Source organism: Pituophis catenifer, unplaced genomic scaffold, assembly GCF_029215685.1.
Source record: "Pituophis catenifer annectens isolate HBS135680 unplaced genomic scaffold, rPitCat1.0.hap2 SCAF_1, whole genome shotgun sequence".
In the NCBI taxonomy this organism is placed as follows: Eukaryota; Metazoa; Chordata; class Lepidosauria; order Squamata; family Colubridae; genus Pituophis; species Pituophis catenifer.
In genome coordinates this window covers 339,725,479-339,749,141 of record NW_027256881.1, presented here as the reverse complement: position 1 = coordinate 339,749,141, position 23,663 = coordinate 339,725,479, and the positions used below count along the sequence as shown (strand labels likewise).

Genomic DNA, 23,663 nt, shown 5'->3' with positions numbered 1-23,663 from the left:
TTGCCCTAGCTCAGCTCCAGCGCACATGTGCATGCCAGCCGATTTTTGGGCTTTCCAGGCCCACCGGAAGTCAGGAAACAGGCCATTTCTGGCCTCCAGGAGGGTGGGGGAGGCTGTTTTCGCCCTCCTCAGGCTCCAAGAAAGCCTCTGGAGCCTGGGGAGGGCAAAAAACAGGCCTACCAGGTCACCAGTAACCTTTTTGCCATCACATGCCAAAAGTAGGGAAACTGCGGGGGTGGGGGTGCGCACACATGCACGGGGCATAAGGGGGCATTGAATTATGGTGTAGGCACGCACATGTGTGATCCCTCCACACTCCCCCTGCTTTTGGCACGTGACGGCAAAAAGGTTAGCCATCACTGCCCTACACCATTTCTGACAAATGGCAGTCCAGTCTCTTCTTCAAAGCCTCCAGTGATGAAGCTCCCACAACTTCCGAAAGCAACTTCTCTTCCATGGGTTGATTGCTCTCAGTGTCAGAAAATTTCTCCTTATTTCCAGGTTGAATCTCTCCTTGATTTATTTGTATTTATTTAGTTAAGTTAGTTGTCATGTTTATATAGTATATATTGGGAGCTGTATGCAATGAAATTTCATTTTCATGTATGCTGATTAGTGTACATGTAAAATGACAATAAAGTTGGTCTAAGTTTAACAGAACTGCGTCGAGTCAGTTGTGGCTTTCCATCCTTAAGGGCATGTCACTGGTGGGATTCAGCCGGTCCGGGCAGGTTCATGCGAACCGATAGCTAAATTGCTGGCTGGCCCCTTCCCGCCCCTTCCAGGAGTCCCCATTCACCCCATTTTGGCTTCCAGGTAAGTGCAGGGAGGCATTAGGTCCAAAATGGGGCAAGGGGGTGCGGCACGCCCCCACTGCGGCCCGTTTTCACTCCCAGGAGGCTTCAGGGAGGCCTACTAGGCCGAAAACAGGGTGCGGGGGAGCAGCACATCCCCCCACGGCCTGTTTTTGCTCCCCGGGGGGGTGCAGGAGCCCAAGTGCTGCCTGTCACACCCCCTGGCCACACCCACCATGGCCACGCCCACTCAGCTGGTCATTAGGGCAAAGAACTGGTTGTTAAATCATTTGAATCCCACCACTGGGCGTGTTCCTTGAGAGCCCGATCCCTCTCGACTTCCTCAGGAGAAATTCTTTCCCAGCAAAAGCATCTGGGTGAAACGCATTGCTGGCGCTCCGTTAGGAATCAAATGTGCTGTCCGCAGCTTAGCACCTCTGAAATGTGCTTTGCTCCACGTCTATCTGCTTTCCTCAGAAAACTAATGCATGAAATATGAAGCCTGGCCGGGCTTTAGCCACAGGAGACGTGATGCCCACTGCCAGGCTGTTTTTTTAAAAAAAAAACACCTTGGAATTCATCTCTGAAAGAAACGGCGATTCCTGCGTATTTTGGAGACACAGCGTGGCTCCCGTGACATTGATGTGTCGGCCACAGGGTGGGATGCTGGAGTTTGTCCGAGGTTCATCGTTCACATGTTGCTTTGCAAGACGATGATTCTTCCTTGGCCAGCCACCAGAGTTTGCTGAGCCGTGGAATATGGGAGTAAACGCTCGTAAAATAGTTCCCGGGAAAGATGTCAGAATATAAATTTGACTGGGTAGAATTTTACAAACAGCTTTGCGGAGCGAATCAGTCATTCGTTAATTCTGATGTCTTCATTTCTCCTTCTCTTTTTTGCTCCGAAACTCAGGCCAAAAAGAGATCGGAAATCTACAGAATGGAGGAAGCTATACAGTTTTAAGAGTGGGAAGCGATCCATGAAGATCATCTAGTCAACCCCATACTCACACAGACAATTGAGTGCAGGAATCTTTCCGTAATTCCCTTTCTATACAGCAGTAGTGTCCAACCTTGGCAATTTTAAGATGTGTGGACTCTAGCTCCCAGAATTCCCCAGCCAGCCACAGGTCTTAAAGTTGTCAAGGTTGGACATTCCTGCTGTACAGTATTTGGTAATAGACAACCTGTGCAAACAACCTTATTATTTAATGCTGTTGTTGCATATTTTTTTTCTTGCATTTTTACTCCAAGGCCTCAAGGCAACATCTGTAGCGTTTCCTTTTACAGTTACACAACAATCCTGTGAGGCAGACAGATGGACTATCCTAGAGTTACTACTGTATCTATTCTCTCCAGTCCTAGCCCAACCTCTCACTCATTCATCATTCATTCATTATTCATTCAATTTCTATAGCCTCCCAACTTAACTAAGTGACTTTGGGTGGTTTGCAAACCTTAAATTTTAAAATAATTTAAAGAATTTAAAATACATTAAAATAGTGACAACATCCACAATACCAGCATTAATAAGTACAATTAATAGTCCTCTTGACTTAACGAACACAAGTGGGCCCAAAATTTCTGTTGCTATGCAAGACAGTTGTTAAGTGAATTTTGCCCCATTTTACAATCATTCTCACCACCATCGTTAAGCGAATCACTGCTGTTACGAAGTGAGTCACGCGGTTGTTAAATGAACCATGACTTTGCTTGTCAGGAGGTCACAAAAAGGGATCACATGACCCAGGACACTGCAACGGTCAGAAATTACAATGCAGTTCCCAAGAGAATGATTCTTTGATCACATGACCATGGAGATGCTGCAAAAATGGTCATAAGTGTGAAAAACAGGTCATAAGGGTTTTTTTTCCTGTGCCATTGTAACTTCGAACGATCACTAAGGGAACTGTTGTAAGTCGAGGACTATCTGTATAAATCAGGGGTGGTATTCACTTACCTTCGCTACCGGTTCGCAAATGGGAGCGCACGCGCCACCTCTGCGCATGTGCAGTGTCAAAAACGGGACAGAGCCTCCCGTTTCGCCCGAACCGGATAGAACCAGGTTCTATCTGGTTCAGCTGCTGTTTATATTTATACCACTGGAATAAATATAAACAGTAGCCATGGTGATTAATTAGTTAATAGTAAAGCCAAGTGACGGCACGCTTCACATATAGCTAGCTGAGGCCTAGAAATGTAGCCAAGTTTTTAGAGCTTTACGAAATGCTAACAAGGGTGGGGGCCATTCTAATCTCTGAGGTGAGGATATTCCATAAGGCTGGAACTACAGCATAAAGTAGTCTTCACTACTTTATCACTACTGCCTCTGACACATTTATTGATTGATTAATATTGATTAGTTGCTTGAGGAAAAAAAAATCCCCGATAACATAATGATCATAGCTAAGTACTTTAGGCATTTATAAACTACTCTAAAAACAAAATGACATTGCCCGATGCAGTCAGATCAGAGGTGGGTTTCAGCAGGTTCTGACCAGTTCTGGAGAACCGGTAGCGGAAATTTTGAGTAGTTCGGAGAACCGGTAAATACCACCTCTGACTGGCCCCACCCACATCTATTCTCTACCTCCCAAGTCCCAGCTGATCAAGAGGAAATGGGAGTTTCCCCTGGAGTGGGGAGGGAATGGAGATTTTACAGTATCCTTCCCCTGCCACGCCCACGCAGAACCGGTAGTAAAGGTATAACCCACCCTGCACACACACACCCCGATCTATCCTCTTTCCCATATACAGGTAGTCCTTAACTTACCACCACAATTGACTTTTCTTGTCAGAAGTTTGCAAAAAGTGATCATATGACCCCGGGACTCTGCAACCGTCATAAATATGAGTCAGTTGCCAAGCATCTGAATTTTGATCACGTGATCATGAGGATACGGCAAAGGTTGTAACGGTGAAAAACGATCACAAATCACATTTTTGAGTGCCGTTGGTACCTTGAACGGTCACTAAACGATCTGTTGTAAGTCAAGGACTACCTGACTATTTGACGGGAAAATATACTCCCAGTACTCAATGTTTTTTACTGCTCGACGTGCTGCAAAAGGAAGAAAGTAGACCAGAGTAACAGAGTTGGAAGGGACCTTAGAGGTCTTCTAGTCCCGTGATGGCAAACCTATGGCATGCGTGCCACAGCTGCCATGCAGAGCCCTCTCTGCGGGCACATGAGCCATCGCTCAGCTCAGCTCCATTGCGCATGAATGCGCGCGCCTTCCACCGGCCAGCTAATTTTCAGGATGCGCAGGGATGGGGCGCATGTGGGAGACACATGTGAATGCACAGGGGGGTCACGCGAGCATGCGCAGCAGTGGTGGGTTCCTCCTGGTTTGGCCCGGTTCGGCCGAGCCAGTAGCGGTGACGATATAACGTCACCAAACCGGTTCTCTTTCTTCGGGAGCTGGCCCCCCCGTCCCCCCTCGCGTTATTCTTACCTTTTATTTGGCCCCACCCCCAATCTATTGCTGCCTCCCAAGTCCCAGCTGATCGGCTAGAAGGAAAAAAACTGTTTAAACTTGCCGCGGGGCCGCCCTACAGCTGATCAGTGTTAAAAGGCGGTGTGGTGGTAGACCGGTGCCTCCAAAAACAAACGAGTAGACCGGTACAGCTCTGCAAGCAGTTAAAAGCCTGGTAGACCAGTACCTCTGCTAAATCCTAAAGAATTGTCACATGACCATCAAGCCACGCCCACAAAATAAGCCACGCCCACAGAACCAGTAGTGAAAAAATTTAGAACCCACCCCTGATGCGCGGGGAGCGGCCCGTTTTTAGTCCCAGGAGACTGCAGAGAGGCCTGCTAGGCCCAAAACAGGGCGTGGGGGGCTGCAGGGAGGCTGGCTAGGTCCAAAATGGGGGGCTGGGGGTTGCGTGTGCATGCACGCGGGGCGGGGGAGTATGGGGGGGTCACGTGTGCATGCATGGAGAGCAGGGGGTTGTGTGTGCATGCGCAGGGGGAGCACATTGCATTATGGGTGCGCGCACGCACAAGCACTTTCAGCACACAACAATATAAAGGTTAGCCATCACTGTTCTAGTCCAACCCGCTGCTTAGGCAGAAAACCCTGTAACATTTCAGATGATGGGCAGCTGCAGAGAAGAAACAGGAAGCTGGCCATGCTGGGAAGATCGCTGACATAGGAAAAGGGAGAGAGAGAAAGTTATTCCCGACCAAACAGTGAGTCACGTGACTTGCTCATGACTCGTCCTTTTTAACTACTCATCTCTCCTCCTGGAACCAATTAATAACGTGTACCGAGGTACCACTGTATACCATTATGTGAGACCTCTTGAGCTTTGCATGAGTGGGTGCTAATGGTAAAGCCGGAGCTGAAAAGCAATATGATAAAGACACTTCTCCCTGCACTAAGGGAGCTAAGCGCTGGAGATGGCAATAATGGGGAATTTGGTAGCACCTTTTCGGACTGACATTTTTTAAAAATTTAACAGAATAACAAGAATTGGAAGGGACCTTGGAGGACTTCTAGTCCAACCCTCTGCTTAGGCAGGAAACCCTATACCAATGATGGCTAACCTTTTTGCCGTCGCGTGCCAAAAGCAGGGGGAGCGCGGGGTGGTCGCGCACATGCAAGCCGACACCCATAATTCAATGCCCCACGCACCCCCGTGCATGCGCATGTGACCCCCCCCGTGCTTCCCCCGCTTTTGGCACGCAACGGCAAAAAGGTTACCAATGGGCCTGGTAGGCCCGTTTTTTTTGCCCTCCCCAGGCTCCAGAGGCTTTTTTGGTGCCTGGGGAGGATGAAAACAGCCTACTGGAGGCCCTTCGGAGGCCAGAAATGGCCCGTTTCCTGACTTCCGGTGGGCCCAGAAGGCCCAAAAATCAGCTGTCTGGCGCGCGTACGCATGCTGGAGCTGAGTTAGAGCAACGCTTACATGCCCACAGATATGGCTCCGCGTGGAACACTGGAACACTGCTATCATGTCACGCCTAGTCCCTCTTTTCACTTGAGTAGATATAGCCAATTCCTGCAACCGTTCTTCATATGTTTTAACCTCCAGTCCCCTAATCACCTTTGTTGCTCTTCTGTGCACCCTTTCCAGAGTCTCAACATTTTTTCCATATTATTGAGACACTAAAACATCAGCTTTTGCGAACTGAAATTGGCTAAATGTTTTTTTTTTTCAACCTCATTTTTCCTCATGTCTACAACAGCCCCTAGGCCAAGGTTTCTCACAGTTTCTCAACCTTTAAAATGGGTGGACTTCAACTCCCAGTATTCCCTAGCCAGCCATAGGAATTCTGGGAGCTGAAGTCCATTCATCTGAAAGTTTTCGAGGTTGAGAAACACTGCTCTGGGGATACTTTAGGGCAGAAAGAATGGATTTAAAACACAGTTGTGTGGCTGGCTTTAGAGCACAATTGCTTTTCAATGACAAGAGGCTGACAAAAGGAATCCTGCGGCTTAAAAGGTTGCGTATTTTTCATCCAAAAGGTTTGGCTTTTTGGGGTTGTCTTCCTCTGAGCTTGATTCTCTCCCCTACCTCCTAAGAATAGAAATGCATTATTTTATTTTTTTTCTCCGCCATACATACATACGTATGCCCAGCTAACAGATCTATATCACTCCATGGGTTGTTTCTCCTCACAGCAGAAAACGTGGTTGCATCTCCATTTAAATGGGACTGACGCTAACAACCAGCTTCCCACTGTGTGGAGAAGTGGCAATTGAACACAGCGGGGTGGGCTGGTTTCTCCCAGATCTTTGGCACCCTCCGAGAGAGACGAGCACCGCTCTGTGTGCAGTGCAAACCACCACAAGGGAAGAGTAGAGGGTGAGCGAGAGCGAGAGAGAAAACACATACACAGGCACATAAACACACAAGGGCAGAAAAGCTGGGGTGAATCTCGTTCACCATTCTGGGGCTCAGCAAAATAGTCTAGGCCAGGGGTGTCAAACTCAAGGCCTGTGGGTCGGATCTGCCCCATGATGTGGTCGGATCCGGCCTGCAAGACCGTCCTGGTCTACCCAATGCGAAGAGGAAACATGCCAGCAGTTTGGGAAGTGGTGTCAAGCTAGCCAGGGGTGGGCTGCTGGGGGTTCATAGGGGTTTGAGAGAACCTCTACCAAGATTCTGTGCAATTCGGAGAACCCCCAAATCCCACTCCTGGCTGGCCCTGCCCTGCCCACCCTGCCCCGCCCCACCCAGGAGTCCCCACACGGCCTCTTTTGGATGCAGGTAAGTGCAGGGCATGTGCAAAGGCTCGGGGAGGGTGAAAAACAGGCATACCGGAAGTTCGGGAAGGCCGGAAACAGGCCCGGAGTCTGAGGAGGCCGTTTTCGCCCTCCCGGAGGCTCGGAAAAAGTCTCTGGAGCCTGGGGAGGGCAAAAACACCACCACCCCTGCCATGGTTTTAATTCGAATTGTTTTAAATTTTAAATTTGGGGCCAAAGTATGTAATTCTTTTAATAATTTTAAATTTTGTATTGGTATGTGTTTTAGTTCTGGCTGTGCACCGCACTGAGTCCACTAGGAGAAGGGCGGTATACAAATTGAATAAAATAAATAAATAAATAAATAAATAAATAAATAAATAAATAAATAAATAAATAAATAAATAAATGGTGCAGGAGGCCGACTAGGCCACGCCCACCATGGCCATGCCCAGCCAGCAAACAGGTAGACAACCCCTTGCTAAAATTTTTCAAACCCACCCCTGAAGCTAACTACACACCCCCAGTCGGCCACGCATGCCTGCCCCCCCCCCCCCCGAGGTCAACCACAACCCAAACCCTCAATGAAATTGAGTTTGACACCCCTGGTCTAGGCCAGTGTTTCTCAATCTTGGCAACTTTAAGGTGGGTGGACTTCAGCTGTGCTGGCTGGGGAATTCTGGGAGTTGAAGTCCACCCATCTGTTGGCAAAAAAATAAAAAATAATAAAGGCGACATTAAAGTCCCCATCAGTCAATTGCAAAAGGCAGCTTTACTTAGATCAACTTACATCCTGCAACGATACCTCTTAACACAGCTGTCCCCAACTGTTGTGGCTCCGTTACCTGAGCCTGTGTTATTGGCAGGAGAGGACTCCGAGAGTGAAGGAGAGGAGTTGGCAAGGCCTCCCTCTCCAGGACCCTCCTCTCTGGCAATGCCTTCGGTGTCCTCCGAAAGTCAAGAGATAGGCCCGGGGCCAAGCACGTCCACGCAGCCACAGGTGGACAGTGATGAGGGAGATGAGTCTTGGCTGGATCCTCGGCAGCGTCGCAGAGATAAACGCGCGCAGCAGAAGAAGAGGCGTGCCAGGGATTAGGCTGAGTCACTGGACCACACCCCACAGGGTATAAAAGAGGGTGTGGTGGCCGGTTCAACTCTGCGATAAGCAAAAAACGGATATCGGATGAGCTTCTTTGTATTTACTGGACTTTGTTGATTATTGTGTATTGGCTTTATTCCCGGACGAAGGGAGAAACTCCCTGCTCGTGAGTACCTGGCAGCCAGCCACTGGGTAGCTGCCAATTCTGATACCGGATAAACTGTTGTCGGCTGAGTTCTTTAACTGTTGTCTGTCTGTGGGAGTGCGTGTGTGAGACGGGGACAGAACATCAACCCACGGCATACCAGCAACTGTGCCATGCCAACCAGCGAAGCCCCATCTGCAGGATGCAGGCAGCGTGCAAAACCACCGGTCCGTGGAAAAATCTTTCTCCATGGAACCGGTCCCTGATGCCCAAAAGGTTGAGGGCCACTGCTCTAACACCATCAAACATGAACAATCTACCTACCCCAGGTCTTTGGGAAGAACTTGACAGATGGACAAAAAAGCTAAATTCAGTCTGAACATCTGGCCGGCTATGCAACAAACCATAATAAATGTATTAAATTTGTCGTGGTTCATTGGTGGCCGAACCAGCAGTTCATAACTGGCAATATAAAGTGTCCTTTGGTTCAGGAAAGAACTCGATAATTTATGAGGGCTCAGCTTGTTTGAGAGGTCCACATTGCTGGGGAAAAGTGGAAGGAAAGAAAAGGAGGAGAGGCTAGCCAGCAGTAAAATGGCTGGTCCTTGGACAGCAAAGGTAACCAACAAGTAAGCGCTAGAGTACATAACACCAGATAGGCAGGGGTGGGTTCTACTTACCTTTACTACTGGTTCGCAATGGGATCGTGCGTGCACGCTTGCTTCGCTCGCGCATGTGGTTTGCTTCTGCGCATGTGCCTTGCTTCTGCGCAGATCGCTTCTGATGATGTCAGGGTCAGTGGGCGGAGCCTCCTGCCAGTTTTATTACCAGTTCTATCAAACCGGTCCGAACCAGGGGCAATCCACCACTGCAGATATGTCACTGGAAGGAAAAATCACAAAACTCTGTCTCACTTTTTTTGGCCTTGTCCTGTGCTTTTTTTAAAGTGTCCCATGGTCACGTGACCGATTTTTGGCATTTTGGACCAGTTTCCAGCATTTGCTTCCAGTTTCCATCAAAAAAAAAAAAAAAGTCCATTGCATAAAACGGATTTGTTTAATGACCACTGCAATTCACTGGCACAAAAAAAGAGTTGTAAAATCCAGAGTGGCCATGTGGTGATCTGCTTAACAACTGCCATGACCGTAAATCCAGGTTGAATTTTAGGTATAAATTGAAGACTACTTGTAGATAAGGAGCCTTGGTGGAGCAGCAGACTAAAGCGCTGTTAAGTAGCACTTAGCTGCCAGCTGCCTGCAATTACTGCGAATTCAAATCTCACCAGGCTCAAGGTTGACTCAGCCTTCCATACTTCCGAGGTAGGTAAAATGAGGACCCAGATTGTGGGGGCAATAAGCTGACTTTGTATAAAACAGAACACTGTTTAGGGGGGGCCCAAAAGCCCTACTAAGCAGGTATATACAAAAGTATGAAGGCTATTGCTTAACACATTGTAAGCCACCCTGAGTCTCCGGAGAAGGGCGGCATATAAATCGAACCAATAAATAAATAAATAAATAAATAAATAGGTTACTCCATGATGATCCCTCCCCCTCGGTACAAGAGCCAATCAGGTGTGGTGGTAAAGATGACTGGCCTTCAAAGAACACGGTGGCTGGACACCATCAAAGCTGACATTGATAAAGACGATGTGTTTGGAAATAAAGGAAATGATTATAAATTTGCATGGAAAATCGAAATCTGAGGAGGTAAAGCTGACACCAGCCAGAGCAAAGAAAAACTCAAAGAAGTAGTGCAAGATCAGAAAATGTGGAGATACCTGGCCCCATTGAATTGCCGAGAGTCGGACATGACTGAATGGATAACAACACCATCATCAAAGTGGATGGACTCAGTTAAAGGGGTGATGGGGTCACTGTAGGAAGACTTGAAGAACCTGGTTAGGGACAAATCTCCATGGAGAAGTTCTAGCCATGTTGTTGCTAAGAGTTGACCATAACTCTGAAGGCAGGACCAGAAGCAATGGATGGAAACTAATCCAGGAGAGAAGCAACCTAGAACTAAGCAGAAATTTCCTGACAGTTAGAACAAGTACTCAACTTGCCTCCAGAAGTTGTGGGAGCTCCATCACTGGAAGTTTCTCAGAAGACATTGGACAACTGTCTGAAATGGTATAGGGTCTCCTATTTGAGCAGGAGGTTGGACTGGAAAATGCCCAAGATCTCCTCCAACTCTGTTATTCGGCAACTTGATGGCACATAATTAATCAATGGGAAGACCCAGCTCCCTTGAGAAAAATATAGGAGCCCTGGTGATTCAGTGGTTAGAATGCCCACTGCCAGGAGTTCGATCCTGACCAGCTCAAGCTTGACTCAGCCTTCCATCTTTCTGAGATTGGTAAAATGAGGACCTAGATTGTTGGGGACCAGATGCTAACTCTGTAAACCACTTAGAGGGGGCCATGAAGCACTATGAAGGGGATAGGTAAGTCTTAAGTTTTACTGTTATTGCTATTGCTAAAATGTTGGAAAGGAAAGAGAAGAAAAGGACAACCAGCAGCAAAATTGATGGACTCAGTTGCAGGTGTGATGGGTGCAACTTGGGAAGACCTGAAGGACCTAGTTAGGGACATGGAGAAGTTCTTCCCACACAGTTTCTAAGAGTCAACCCCGTCGTGATGGCACCACATCATCAATCAATTAATCAGCCAACTCCAACCTGGTGGCACATCATCAATCAATTAATCGGTCAAGCCCAACATGACACATAATCAATTAATCAATCAGCCAGTCAATCAATATAAAGACCCAGCTCCTCTCAGAAGCCAGCAATGTTGGGAGAGATGGAAGGAAGGAAGGTGAAGAAGACAATCAATAGCAAAATGCATGGACTCGGTTTCAGGGCTGATGGGATCACCATTCAAAGACTTGTAGGACCAGGGTCAGGACAGAGAAAACTTAACTATGCGGTTGCCAAGAGTTGACCTTGCTTGACATTATGTTGGAAAAATAGGCCTTCAATTCAGGGGTGAAATCCAGCAGGTTCTGACAGGTTCTGGAGAACAAAACTCAGGTCCTTCACCTTCCTTGCAAAATTACATTTGGCTCCCATGTGTGAGTATTTCATCAGAATTCTTTGAAAGTTAATTTCTAAAACAAATGTCATCCAAGTGACTGAAAACTTTTTTTTTTTTTTAATGTTTTAAAAAGGGGGGATGATTTTCCTACATGGCACCGGAAAAAATTGGAAGCTGGAGATAATTGCCGGGGACAATGCCAGAAAAGGCATCTGAGGGGTCAGAGAGTCCTGCCTTTCCTAACAGCCCTTAGTAATGGTGTATTAAGCAAAGCGAGGCACGCTGTCCGCAGCCCAAAACCAGCATGCCTCCTTCGCAGTTTGGCTAATCCTCTAATCTCTCGGATAATCTGTCCAAAAAATATACCTAAACCCCCCCAAACCCCTATAAAATTGGAGTGTGCTCTGAATATAATACGGGGAGGGTGGAGGGTGGGGGGGGGGGGCTAATCAGGCATGGTGGTTTGGAGAAAGATTCCTCCCCCCCCTTCCGTTCCATTAATCACCTACCGTTGCCGTTTTATTAATTTTAAGAGGTGCTTGGTTTAATCTTGTAAAGTTAATGGGAAGGAGGAAGATTAGGGAAACCACGTGGGCTCTAGAGAAGCTTGGATCGGCCTCTGGGGCTTTTTCCCAACGAGTCAGACAATCCTAGCTTGGCAGAATCCATTGTTGGTGGAATTGCAAAGTAGAAAGATTTTCTACTTGGTATTCCTAACCGGACACTGTATGGTTGGATAATAGGACCAATAATGCTTGGAAGTTTCTAGTCCTCAAGATTCTGCCTGAGCAGGGGGTTGGACTAGAAGACCTCCAAGGTCCCTTCCAACTCTGTTATTCGATTCGATTCGATTCTACTCTACTCTATTCTACTCTTTCTATTCTATTCTATTCTACTCACTCTACTCTACTCTTTCTATTCTATTTTATTCTATTCTACTCTACTCTTTCTATTCTATTCTATTCTATTCTACTCTACTCTACTCTTTCTATTCTATTCTACTCTACTCTACTCTACTCTATCTACTCTACTCTTTCTATTCTATTCTATTCTATTCTACTCTACTCTACTCTATCTACTCTACTCTTTCTATTCTATTCTATTCTATTCTACTCTACTCTTTCTATTCTATTCTGTTCTATTCTATTCTACTCTACTCTACTCTTTCTATTCTATTCTATTTTATTCTACTCTACTCTACTCTACTCTACTCTATCTACTCTACTCTTTCTATTCTATTCTATTCTATTCTATTCTATTCTATTCTATTCTATTCTATTCTACTCTACTCTACTCTATCTACTCTACTCTTTCTATTCTATTCTATTCTATTCTATTCTATTCTACTCTACTCTACTCTACTCTTTCTATTCTATTCTGTTCTATTCTATTCTACTCTACTCTACTCTTTCTATTCTATTCTATTTTATTCTACTCTACTCTACTCTTTCTATTCTATTCTGTTCTATTCTATTCTACTCTACTCTACTCTTTCTATTCTATTCTATTCTACTCTACTCTACTCTATCTACTCTACTCTTTCTATTCTATTCTATTGTATTCTATTGTATTCTATTTTATTCTACTCTACTCTTTCTATTCTGTTTTGTTCTATTCTATTCTATTCTACTCTACTCTTTCTATTCTATTCTATTCTATTCTATTCTATCTACTCTACTCTTCCTATTCTATTCTATTCTATTCTATTCTATTCTATTCTATTCTACTCTACTCTATCTACTCTACTCTTTCTATTCTATTCTATTCTATTCTATTCTATTCTATTCTATTCTATTCTATTCTATTCTATTCTATTCTTCCATCTCGAATACACCCAGGGCGTCTCATTTCAAATGTCCTGGTCTTCTTTTAAAGAGGAAACAATTCATCAATCTTTTTAATCTAATCTTCTTAATTTTAATCATTTTGTACTATCTTTTTTGTTTTGTTTTTACCGTTTTATCATTTTGTAAGCCACTCAGAGTCGCTGCAACCGTGAGGTGGGTGGCATACTAATGTAATAAGTAAATAAAATAAATGGTTTTTACTTTCTGAACGTAACACAGATATTTCTGTGCACGTCTGGTGTCTTAAAAATCCTCAGCTTTGGGGCAAGATACTATGCAATTCAGACAGTTGCAAGGTTGGTCACTAATACAAGCAGTCCTTGATTTACAACCACAATTGGAACCAGATTTTCCGTTGCTAAGCAAGGCAGTTGTTAAATGAGCTACACCTGAGTTTGACACCCTTTTTTTGCCACAGTTGTTAAGCGAACCAGTGCAGTTGTTAAGTGAATCATTTGGTTGTTAAGTAAATCCAGCTTCCCACGCTGACTTTGCTCATCTGAAGCCAGTTGGGAAGGTTCACAAATAGCGAAGATATCATCCTGGGACAAAATAACCATCATAAATACATGCTGGTTATCAAGGGCCCAAATTATGATTACTTGATCGTGAGGATGCTGCAATGGTTTTAAGTACAAGGACTAGAAGTTATTTTCTTACTTGGTGTAGTTGTAAATGAGTTATTTATAAAGTAATAAAGGCAGGATAAAAATCTACATACATACATACATAAATCATGGCTAGTTTTTCATGCCTCTGCTGGGAAAAATGAATCAATATTGGATTTTTAGATTTGGGCATATAATTAGGTATTATTAACTGAATAATTAGGTATTATTAGGTGAATCCTGGGTGAACCTACCAAAGTTACTGCCATAAAATGGCTAAATAAATTATTAAATAAGTAGGTAAGTCTGTTGCATTCAGTGGCAGCTTCTTCTCATGTGTAAGTAGCCCCCACCCCTGAATTATTTTACAGTTAGTCCTCGATTTATGATCACAACAGAGCCCAACATTTCTGTTGCTAAGCGAGACATTTGTTAAGGGAGTTTTGCTCCACGTTACGATGTTTCTTGCCACTGTTGTTAAGCGGATCACTGCAGCTGTTAAATTAGTCACACGGTTGTTAAGCAAATCTGGCTTCCATATTGACTTTGCTTGTCAGAAGGTCGCAAAAGGGGAGACTGCTGAGACACTGATATGAGTTAGTTGCCAAACGTCTGAATTTTGATCATGTGACCATGGCGATGCTGCGATGGTCATAAGCAGGGGTTGGAGTCAGCCGGTTCGGATTGGTTTTACATCTAGTTCGCCAAACTGGTAGTTGCAAGGACTGGCTGGCCCCTCCCATCCCACCCTATCCCTCCCAGGAGTCTCCACACGGCCCGTTTTGGATGCCAGGTAAGTGCAGCGCCCGCGCGGAGGCTCTGGAAGGCACAAAAACGGGCCTCCCGGAAGTTCCAGAAGTCTGGAAATGGTCTCGTTTCCGGCCTCCGGAGCCCGGGGGAGGCCGTTTTTCACCCTCCCGCAGGCTCGAGGAAAGCCACTGCAGCTTGGGGAGGGCGAAAACTTCCCCCCCCCCATAGTGGTGCAGGAGGTCGAGTAGGCCACACCCACCATGGCCACGCCCACCCAGCAGCTGGGCAGAGAACCGGTTGCTAAAATTTTTCAATCCCACCTCTGGTCATAAGTGTGAAAAATGGTCATAAGTCAGCTTTTTCAGTGCCATTGTAACGTCGAACGGTTACTAAACAAACTGTTGTAAATCAAGGGCTACCTGTATTTTGAATGTCACATACTTTGGCTGCTGTTGTGGCTCCGTTACCTGAGCCTGTGTCATCGGCAGGAGAGGACTCCGAGAGTGAAGGAGAGGAGTTGGCAAGGCCTCCCTCTCCAGGAACCTTCTCTCTGGCAATGCCTTCGGTGTCCGCCGAAGGGCAAGAGATAGGGCCGGGGCCAAGCACGTCCATGCAGCCACAGGTGGACAGTGATGAGGGTAATGAGTCTTGGCTGTATCCTCGAAAGCGTCGCAGAGATAAGCACGCGCAACAGAAGAAAAGGTGTGCCAGAGATTAGGCTGAGTCACTGGACCACACCCCACAGGGTATAAAAGGGGGTGAGGTGGCCATTCAGACTCTGTGACGGACAAAACTAACTACTATCGAGTCACATTGCATCTGTGGAAACAACATTATCGGCCTTGGATTTATTTTATGAAATGGACAATTCTTGACTGTGTGTATTTTGTGTATTGAGTAAAAGTTCTTGGCAAGTAGCTACTGGGTTGCTGCCAAGCGTCTTATCGGAAGAATTGGTTGTCTGCCAGTTTATTTAACCCCCGGCTGTCTGTTTGTGTGCATGTGTGAGACGGGGACAGAACAACTGGACTCTGGTTTTCAAGATCCGAGAACCCCTTTTAAACCGTCTCTTTTCCCCCTGTTGCAGATTCCACCAAGGGGATTACACCGTGGAGGTCAGCATCAACGATTACCTGGACATATACTGCCCGCATTATGAGATCCCGTTTCCCATGGACCAGATGGAGCGATACATTTTGTACATGGTCAACTACGAGGGACACAGCTCCTGCGACCATCGGCAGAACGGCTTCAAACGCTGGGAATGTAACCGGCCGGATTCACCCAATGGGCCCCTCAAGTTCTCCGAGAAGTTCCAGCTTTTTACCCCTTTCTCCTTAGGATTCGAATTCAGACCAGGGCACGAGTATTACTACATTTGTAAGTACTGAAAGCTGCCCTATGCGCTTCCTGTAGGAACCGAGCAAGCTGGAGTTCCCTAGGGTGAGGTGAGGGTTGGAAGTGGGGAAACTTTGTGTCCCGTACATGAAGTGAGGATTTTAGCCAATCAGGTTAGCCCTAGATCAGGGGTCTCCAACCTTGGCAGTTTTAAGCCATGGCGGACTTCAACTCCCAGAATTCCCCAGCCAGCTTTGCTTGGCAGCTTTAAGCCATTGCGGACTTGGGGAGCCACTGCTCATGGGGAATTCTGGGAGTTGAAGTCCTCCAGGCTTAAATTTGCCAAGTTTGGAGACCCCTGCCCTAGATAACAAACTGGATTCAGGTAGTCCTCAACTTACGAACTTCTAAGTTACAACGGCACTGAAAAAAGTGACTTACGGCAGATCCTCACACTTACCACCGTTGCAGTATCCCCACAGTTATTGCAACCAAAATTTGGGGGGTGGGGGGTGGCAATCGGCACGTATTTATGACCGTTGCCGTGTCCCCAGGGGTTACAGGATTGCCATTTGTGACCTTCCCCAGCTGGCTTCCGACATGCCAAGACAATGGGGGGGAGGGGGGCAGATTTGCTTAACAACCACACGATTCACTTAACAACTGCAGTGATTCGCTTAACAACTGTGGCAAAAAAAAATATTGTAAAATCGGGCGCAACTCACTTAACAACTGCCTTGCTCAGCAATGAAAATTCTGGTTCTGATTGTAGTCGTAAGTTGAGGACTTTCTGTCAATGCTGGCTGAGGTGAGCTTTCTCAGAAGTTCAGTTCAGTTCAGAGCTGGGCTGTTTGATTGAAAGGTTACGAAAAGGGGTGTTGTGGGACACAGAAGAAAGACCTGGAAATGTAAGCAGCTTGCTTATATTCTTAGATTTATTATGGTATGTAAAGCTAAGAAGGGAGCAGTCTGAAACTAAACAGCCCCACTGTACCCCAAGATTGTGCTGCTAGAATTTGGCAATAAAATGGCTCATGAAGATAGAACATTGAATAACAGAGTTGGAAGGGAGCTTGGAGGTCTCCTAATCCTAACCCCCTGCTCAAGCAGGAGACCCCATACCCGTGATGGCGAACCTATGGCATGTGTGCCCAATGTGGCACACGGATGTCAGGTTTCAAGGTCATCTCAAATAAATTGCATTTCAAACAAAGTCTTTGAAGAAAAACTCCAATTTATTAAGCACGACATTCTAATTCCGACTCCATCGCAGCCAACACTGACTTCCAGACCCAAAACCCTCCCTTTCCATTCCCCACTCCCCTGCACTCATTGGCCATCTTCCAAGTCTCTCTACCCCTAATCTACTGCTCCAGCTCAAAGGAATTTCCCCCCTCCCATCCCATCTCCTAGGGGATATTATCTCCAGGGAAAATAAGTAGGTGAAAAGTCAAACGTCCCTTTCCAGATGCCTCCGCTTCTCTTTCTTATGTCAGCACTAGAGTAAATGCAGCTTGAAGTGCTGACAACGGAGCCATATCGCCTGGCATGTGCAGCGTCGCCCGTTCCTCTTCCGGGTTTCTGGCATGCATACAAGCGCAGTGATCAGCTGGCAGTGCTGGAAACTAGCTGGTCTTCCGTTTTCCTGCGTGAGCATGCACGCCGGCTAGCTGATCGTCGTGTGCGCTTGCACGCCAGAAACCCGGAAGAGTAGCTGGCTGAAACCGGAAGTTCAGTAGCTGAAACCAGAAGTTCGTTTTTGGAGGTGGGGGCACATGCGCCCTGGGCAGATCCTCTTCCGGTTGCAGCCCAGGTGCGCGCGCATGTGCGCTCTCTTTTTGGTACAGTGCCAAAAAGGTTCGCCATCACTGCCCTCTACCATTTCAGACAAATACCTGACCAGTCTCTTCTTTAAAAACCTCTACTCCTGGAGTGCCCACAACTTCTGGAGGCACTGGTTGATTGTGGGTGGAGCAGTGGTTAGAGTGCAGTACTGCAGGTTACTTCTGCTGACTGTCGGCTGCCAGCAGTTTGGCAGTTCGACTCTCACTGGCTCAAGGTTGTCTCAGCTTCCCATCCTTCCAAGGTTGGTAAAATGAGGACCCAGATTGTTGGGGGCAAGAGGCTGACTCTGTAAACTTACATAGGGCTGTAAAGCCCTATGAAGCAGTATATAAGTCTAAGTGCTGTTTGCTAATTTTCACCATTAGGAAATTTCTCCTTAGTTCTAGGTTGCTTCACTCCTTGGTTAGTTTCCATCCATTGCTTCTTGTCTTGCTTTCTGGTCCTTTGAAACGTAGGTTGACCCGTTCTTCTTTGTGGCAGCCCCTCAAATACTGGAAGACTGCTATCATATCACCCAGGGGTGGGTTCTAAATTTTTTTACTACCGGTTCTGTGGGCGTGGCTTATTTTGTGGGTGTGGCTTGGAGGTCATGTGACTAGGTGGGCGTGGCTAGCTGGTCAGAGTCATTTCTGGAAGGTCCTCGCACTTACGACCAGTCCTCGCACTTACGACCCGACTCATTTGTTTGCTTTTAACACTGATCAGCTGTAGGACGGCCCTTTGAAGCCCCGCGGCAAGAGTTTAAACAATTTTTTTCCCTCTAGTCATCGGCTGGGACTCAGGAGGCAGCAATAGATTGGGGGTGGGACCAAATAAAAGGTAAGAATAACGTGGGGGGGCGGGGGGGGCGGGGGGGAACCAGTTCGGTGACGTCATATCGTCACCACTACCGGCTCGGCCGAACCGGGAGGAACCCACCACTGATATCACCCTAATCCTTCTTTTCATTAAACTAAACATACCCAGTTCCTGCAACAGTTCTTCATATGTTTTAATCTCCACCTCCCCTAATCATCTTCGTTGCCCTTCCCTGCACTCTTTCTAGAGTCTCCACATCTTTTTTCATATTGTGGCGACCAAAAAAACCTGTGCGGTCTTACCAAGGCATTATAAAATGGTACAAATACTTCACGTGATCTTGATTTCTATCCCTCTATTAATGTAGCCTAGGACTGCCTTGGCTTTTTTGGGGGCGGGGGGGGCATGTTGGCAACAACAGTTTTGGAAATGCAATGCTGCCCTTCTCGGGGTGTCAGTGGGGAGGTTTTAAGAATAAAAATGGGTTCGTTTCAGGGGTGGGTTCTAAATTTTTTTACTACCGGTTTTGTGGGCGTGGCTTATTTTGTGGGTGTGGCTTGATGGTCATGTGACAATTTTTTTAGGATTTAGCAGAGGTACTGTTCTACCAGGCTTTTAACTGCTTGCAGAGCTGTACCGGTCTACCCATTTATTTTTGCAGGCATTGGTCTACTCATGTATTTTTGCAGGCACCGGTCTACTTATTTGTTTTTGGAGGCACCGGTGTACCACCAAACTGCCTTTTACCACTGATCAGCTGTAGGGCTGCCCTTTGAAGCCCCACAGCAAGAGTTTAAACAGTTTTTCCTTATAGCCCATCAGCTGGGACTCAGGAGGCAGCAATAGATTGGGGGTGGGGCCAAATAAAAGGTAAGAATAACGCGGGGGGACAGGGGGGCAGAACCGGTTCGGTGACGTCATATCGTCACCGCTACCGGCTCGGCTGAACCAGGCCGAACCAGCAGGAACCCACCACTGGTTCGTTTGCTTCTGAAAAATCCTCCCACATCCCTGAGACCCAAAATAAAAGATAAAGGTTCCCCTCGCACATATGTGCTAGTCGTTCCCGACTCTAGGGGGCGGTGCTCATCTCTGTTTCAAAGCCGAGGAGCCAGCACTGTCCGAAGACGTCTCCGTGGTCATGTGGCCGGCATGACTCAACGCCAAAGGTGCACGGAACGCTGTTACCTTCCCACCAAAGGTGGTCCCCATTTTTCTACTTGCATTTTTTTAACCTGCTTTCGAACTGCTAGGTTGGCAGAAGGTGGAACAAGTCACGGGAGCTCACCCCGTTACGCGGCACTAGGGATTCAAACCGCCGAACTGCCGACCTTTCCGATCGACAAGCTCAGCGTCTGAGCCGCCGTGCCCTACAAAACCTAAAATACTCCCCTCCAAATCTGACTTTACCCCTTTTGCAAGGATATCCAAACATCCGTACATTGTCTCCCGTCACCCTTCAGAGGACTGAGTGGAAGATGCAATCAAGAGATTGTGTTGACAAACCCCACCAAGTTTCACCCAACCTCAATTTAGCTTGGAAGGATATTAGTGTTTCCCCGGCACTAACTGGAGATAATCATCTAGTCTTGAACTGGCAAAGAAGCTTTTGTAGGTGACCATGTGTGATTAAGGAAGGAAGGGGGCAGGGCTGTGTTTGCTATCTATGCCCTCGGTGCAGCCTCAACAAATTAAAACCCACATCTAACAAGAGAACACACATTTATCCATGCTTAACCACTCAATCACTGGGAGCTTTCCTCGAAAGAGTGTGTTTTTATTTATTTACTAGACCACCCCGTGACCTCTTGGGTCATCCTTTCAGAGATATTTCCTTACCAAGATTCCTTAATGTTTTCAACAAAGGCAGAGCTTCCGATATACTTGAAAACTTCTTAAAAACCCAGGGAGGCATTCAGAGACGGTGCTGCCTCGCAAAGCAGCCCATGTTAAACTGGGGAGCAGAGTCAAACCTCACAGCAGATGATCCCAGGAAATGTTCTATGACATGTTGGTTTTATGTCATAAACTGCTTTAGGGTCAGTGATGACATTTGTGTCATCAAATGTCTTATAAAATTGGCTAAAATTTCAATCCCACAGGAGTCATAGGCCTTGGCGTTTTGGAGGCATTTTGTAAGTTTTAGCTACTTGTTTGTTCGTTTGTTTATTTCCCTCATCTTTCATTTTTATAAAGAACTCGAGAAGGCGAACATACCGAACGTTCCTTCCTCTTCCTCTTTTCCCCACAATAACCCTGTGAGGTGGGATGGGCTGAGAGAGGACAGGGCCAAAGTCACTCAGCTGGCTTTCCAGACTAAAATGGGATTTGATCCCACAATCCAGTGGTGAAATCCAAATTTTTTTTTACTACCGGTTCTGTGGGCGTGGCTTGGTGGGCATGGTGTGGCTTGGTGGGCATGGCAGGGGAAGGATACTGCAAAATCTCCATTACCACCCCACTCCAGGGGAAAGATACTGCAAAATCCTCATTGCCTCCCCACTCCTGGGGCCAGCCAGAGGTGGTATTTGCCAGCTCTCTGAACTACTCAAAATTTCCGCTGCCGGTTCTCCGAACTGCTCAAAATTTCCGCTGCCGGTTCTCCAGAACCTGCTGGATTTCACCCCTGCCACAATCTCTCATTTTCTAGCATGGTGTCTTTAACATTCCACTAAACCAACCTTGGTTGAAAAAGTTTTGCCCTATGCTGCACTGTTTCGCCCAATTAAAGGCTACAGAAAATGAGAAGGTTAATCGTATATAGATTTTATATATCAAATTTGTACAGCTGCCCATTCTCACCAGAAAGGACTGGAGGTGGTGTTCAGCAATTAAAAAAACAATAATTATAGAAATACAATCATTGTAAAAATGTAAGTCAATCATTATTAAAAAAAATGAAAATAAATTAAAAAGTAAGACACACAAATGGCAGATATGGAGAAAATGAACTAGTGGAGCCATCTTAAGAGGTTAGTGATTATTGGTTCCTTGTGCCCCCTCCCCGGCGCGGGCAAGGTTTAGGGGTTTTTTAAAGGGAGGGAGGGAGCAAGAAAAAAGAGAGAGAGAAAGAAGAAAGAGCGATAGAGAAAGAGAGAGAGAAAGAAAGAAAGAAAGAAAGAAAGAAAGAGAAAAAGAGAAAAAGAGAAAAAGAGAAAAAGAAAAAGAGAGAGAGAGAAGAAGGAAAGAAGGAAAGGATAGGAGGGAAGGAGGGAGAAAGAAAAAAGAAAGAGAGAAAGAAGAAAGAATGAAAAAGAAAGAAAGAAAAGGAAAGAAAGAATGAATAGAAATCTTGCTTTCTACCATCCGTCTTAATCTCTGGAACTCACCGCTGCAGGATATTCTCAGGCTTCGTATTCTTCCCTATTGCTTATTATTATTATTATTATTATTATTATTATTATTATTATTATTATTATTATTATTATTATTATTTATTGGTTAATCTTTAGTGAGATTCACAGCCTTTGAGGCTGGTTAATAGCTCAGCAGCTCGAGTCCTAACCAAGGAACTAGGAACTGTTAAGGTATCGTCGGAGGATGTAATTATTATTATTATTATTATTATTATTATTTATTGGTTAATCTTTAGTGAGATTCACAGCCTTTGAGGCTGGTTAATAGCTCAGCAGCTCGAGTCCTAACCAAGGAACTAGGAACTGTTAAGGTATCGTCGGAGGATGTAATTATTATTATTATTATTATTATTATTATTATTATTATTATTATTATTATTATTTATTGAATTTGTATACCACCCTACTCCCGAAGGACTCAGGGCGGTGAACAGTCAAAAGATAAAATACATGTAATACAAATGTTAAAAAACCATTAAAATACAATTAAATAATTTGGCCCAGAAAACAAAATTTAAAACACCCCAAATTTATAAGACAAATTTAAAATTTAAAAAATTTAAAAACAGTTAAAAAGAGAGGTTAGGCCAGGCCGGCTTGCTGGAATAGGAATGTTTTGAGGGCACGGCGGAAAGCGCGCAGATCCGGGGGGAGCTCGTTCCAGATGGCGGGTGCCCCCACAGAGAAGGCTCTCCCCCTGGGAGCCGCCAGTCGACACTGTTTGACCACGGCACCCTAAGAAGCCCCTCTCTATGGGAGCGTACTGGTCGGTGAGAGGCTACTGGTGGCAGAAGGCAGTCTCGTAGATATCCTGGTCCTAGGCCATGGAGCGCTCTAAAGGTGGTAACCAAAACCTTGAAGCACACTCGGAAGACCACCGGGAGCCAGTGCAGCTCGCACAGGAGGGGGGTCACATGGGAGCGCCATGTCGTTCCCATAACCACCCGCGCGGCCGCATTCTGGACCAGCTGGAGCCTCCAGGTGCTCCTCAAGGAGAGCCCCATGTAGAGAGCATTGCAGTAGTCCAGGCGGGAAGTGACGAGGGCATGAGTGACCGTATTTAACGAGTCCCGATCCCGCTTTTGTTTCCTCGTGTCATGTTTGCCTCGCTCACCCTCAGAGGATCTCAGTTTGATGTACCCAGGATTTCCCCCCCCCCCCCCGCCATTCTCCACAATATTATCATTTTGGCCAGGAAAAAAAAGGCTGTTGACTAAATTCACATCACCCTATTGACCTCCTGGTGTTTCTGTCTAGCTCTTTATTGTGGCCATGCCTCATTGAAACAGAGAGGGCATGAGTATCTCTCCTTTTTTGGCGCAATTTTAATCTTCTGCCGAGATCTATTTTCATAATTAAAAGAAGAAAACGAAGAAGAAGAAAAAAATCTGAGAACGCCATGCCCAACTCCGACTTCTGATTACACTGTCAATCCTAACTAAGCAATCACAGCGACTGGTTTAATTAGCAAGAATGACTCTATTTAAACTCCATTGGGGCCTTGGGAATAGGGGATGCTTCGCTACCCAGCTGGGGCCACATTCTGAGAAAATAATAAAAATAAACCAGTGTTCAGCACAGAACGAAAGAGAGCAGAGAGAGAGAGAGGGGCGAAGAAATGGCTCAAAGGAGCATTGAAAGTTCTGGGTGAGAAACATTAAAAGCCACCTCGTTCCCGACCATATTTGACTTGCTAAATGATCTGGGCCGTAGCTTCTCTGGTCTTTTCCAGTTAAAAAATAATTTCAGTCTCATTTTTATTATTTTTTTATAAATAACTCAAGCTGGCGAACATAACCTAATACTCCTCCTTCCTGTTTTCCCCATAATAACAACCCTGTGAGGTTGGTCA

At 46.0% G+C, this 23,663-nt stretch overlaps 1 protein-coding gene across 1 annotated transcript in view; it reads left to right on the top strand.

The window, feature by feature from the left end:
• The window catches only part of EFNA2 (ephrin A2), a 325,831-nt gene that overhangs the window by 263,391 nt on the left and 38,777 nt on the right, over positions 1 to 23,663 (top strand). Inside the window, exon 2 of the mRNA XM_070931856.1 lies at positions 15,562 to 15,854. Within this exon, the coding sequence (XP_070787957.1) occupies positions 15,562 to 15,854 (293 nt within the window). The remainder of the gene's footprint in view (positions 1 to 15,561; positions 15,855 to 23,663) is intronic.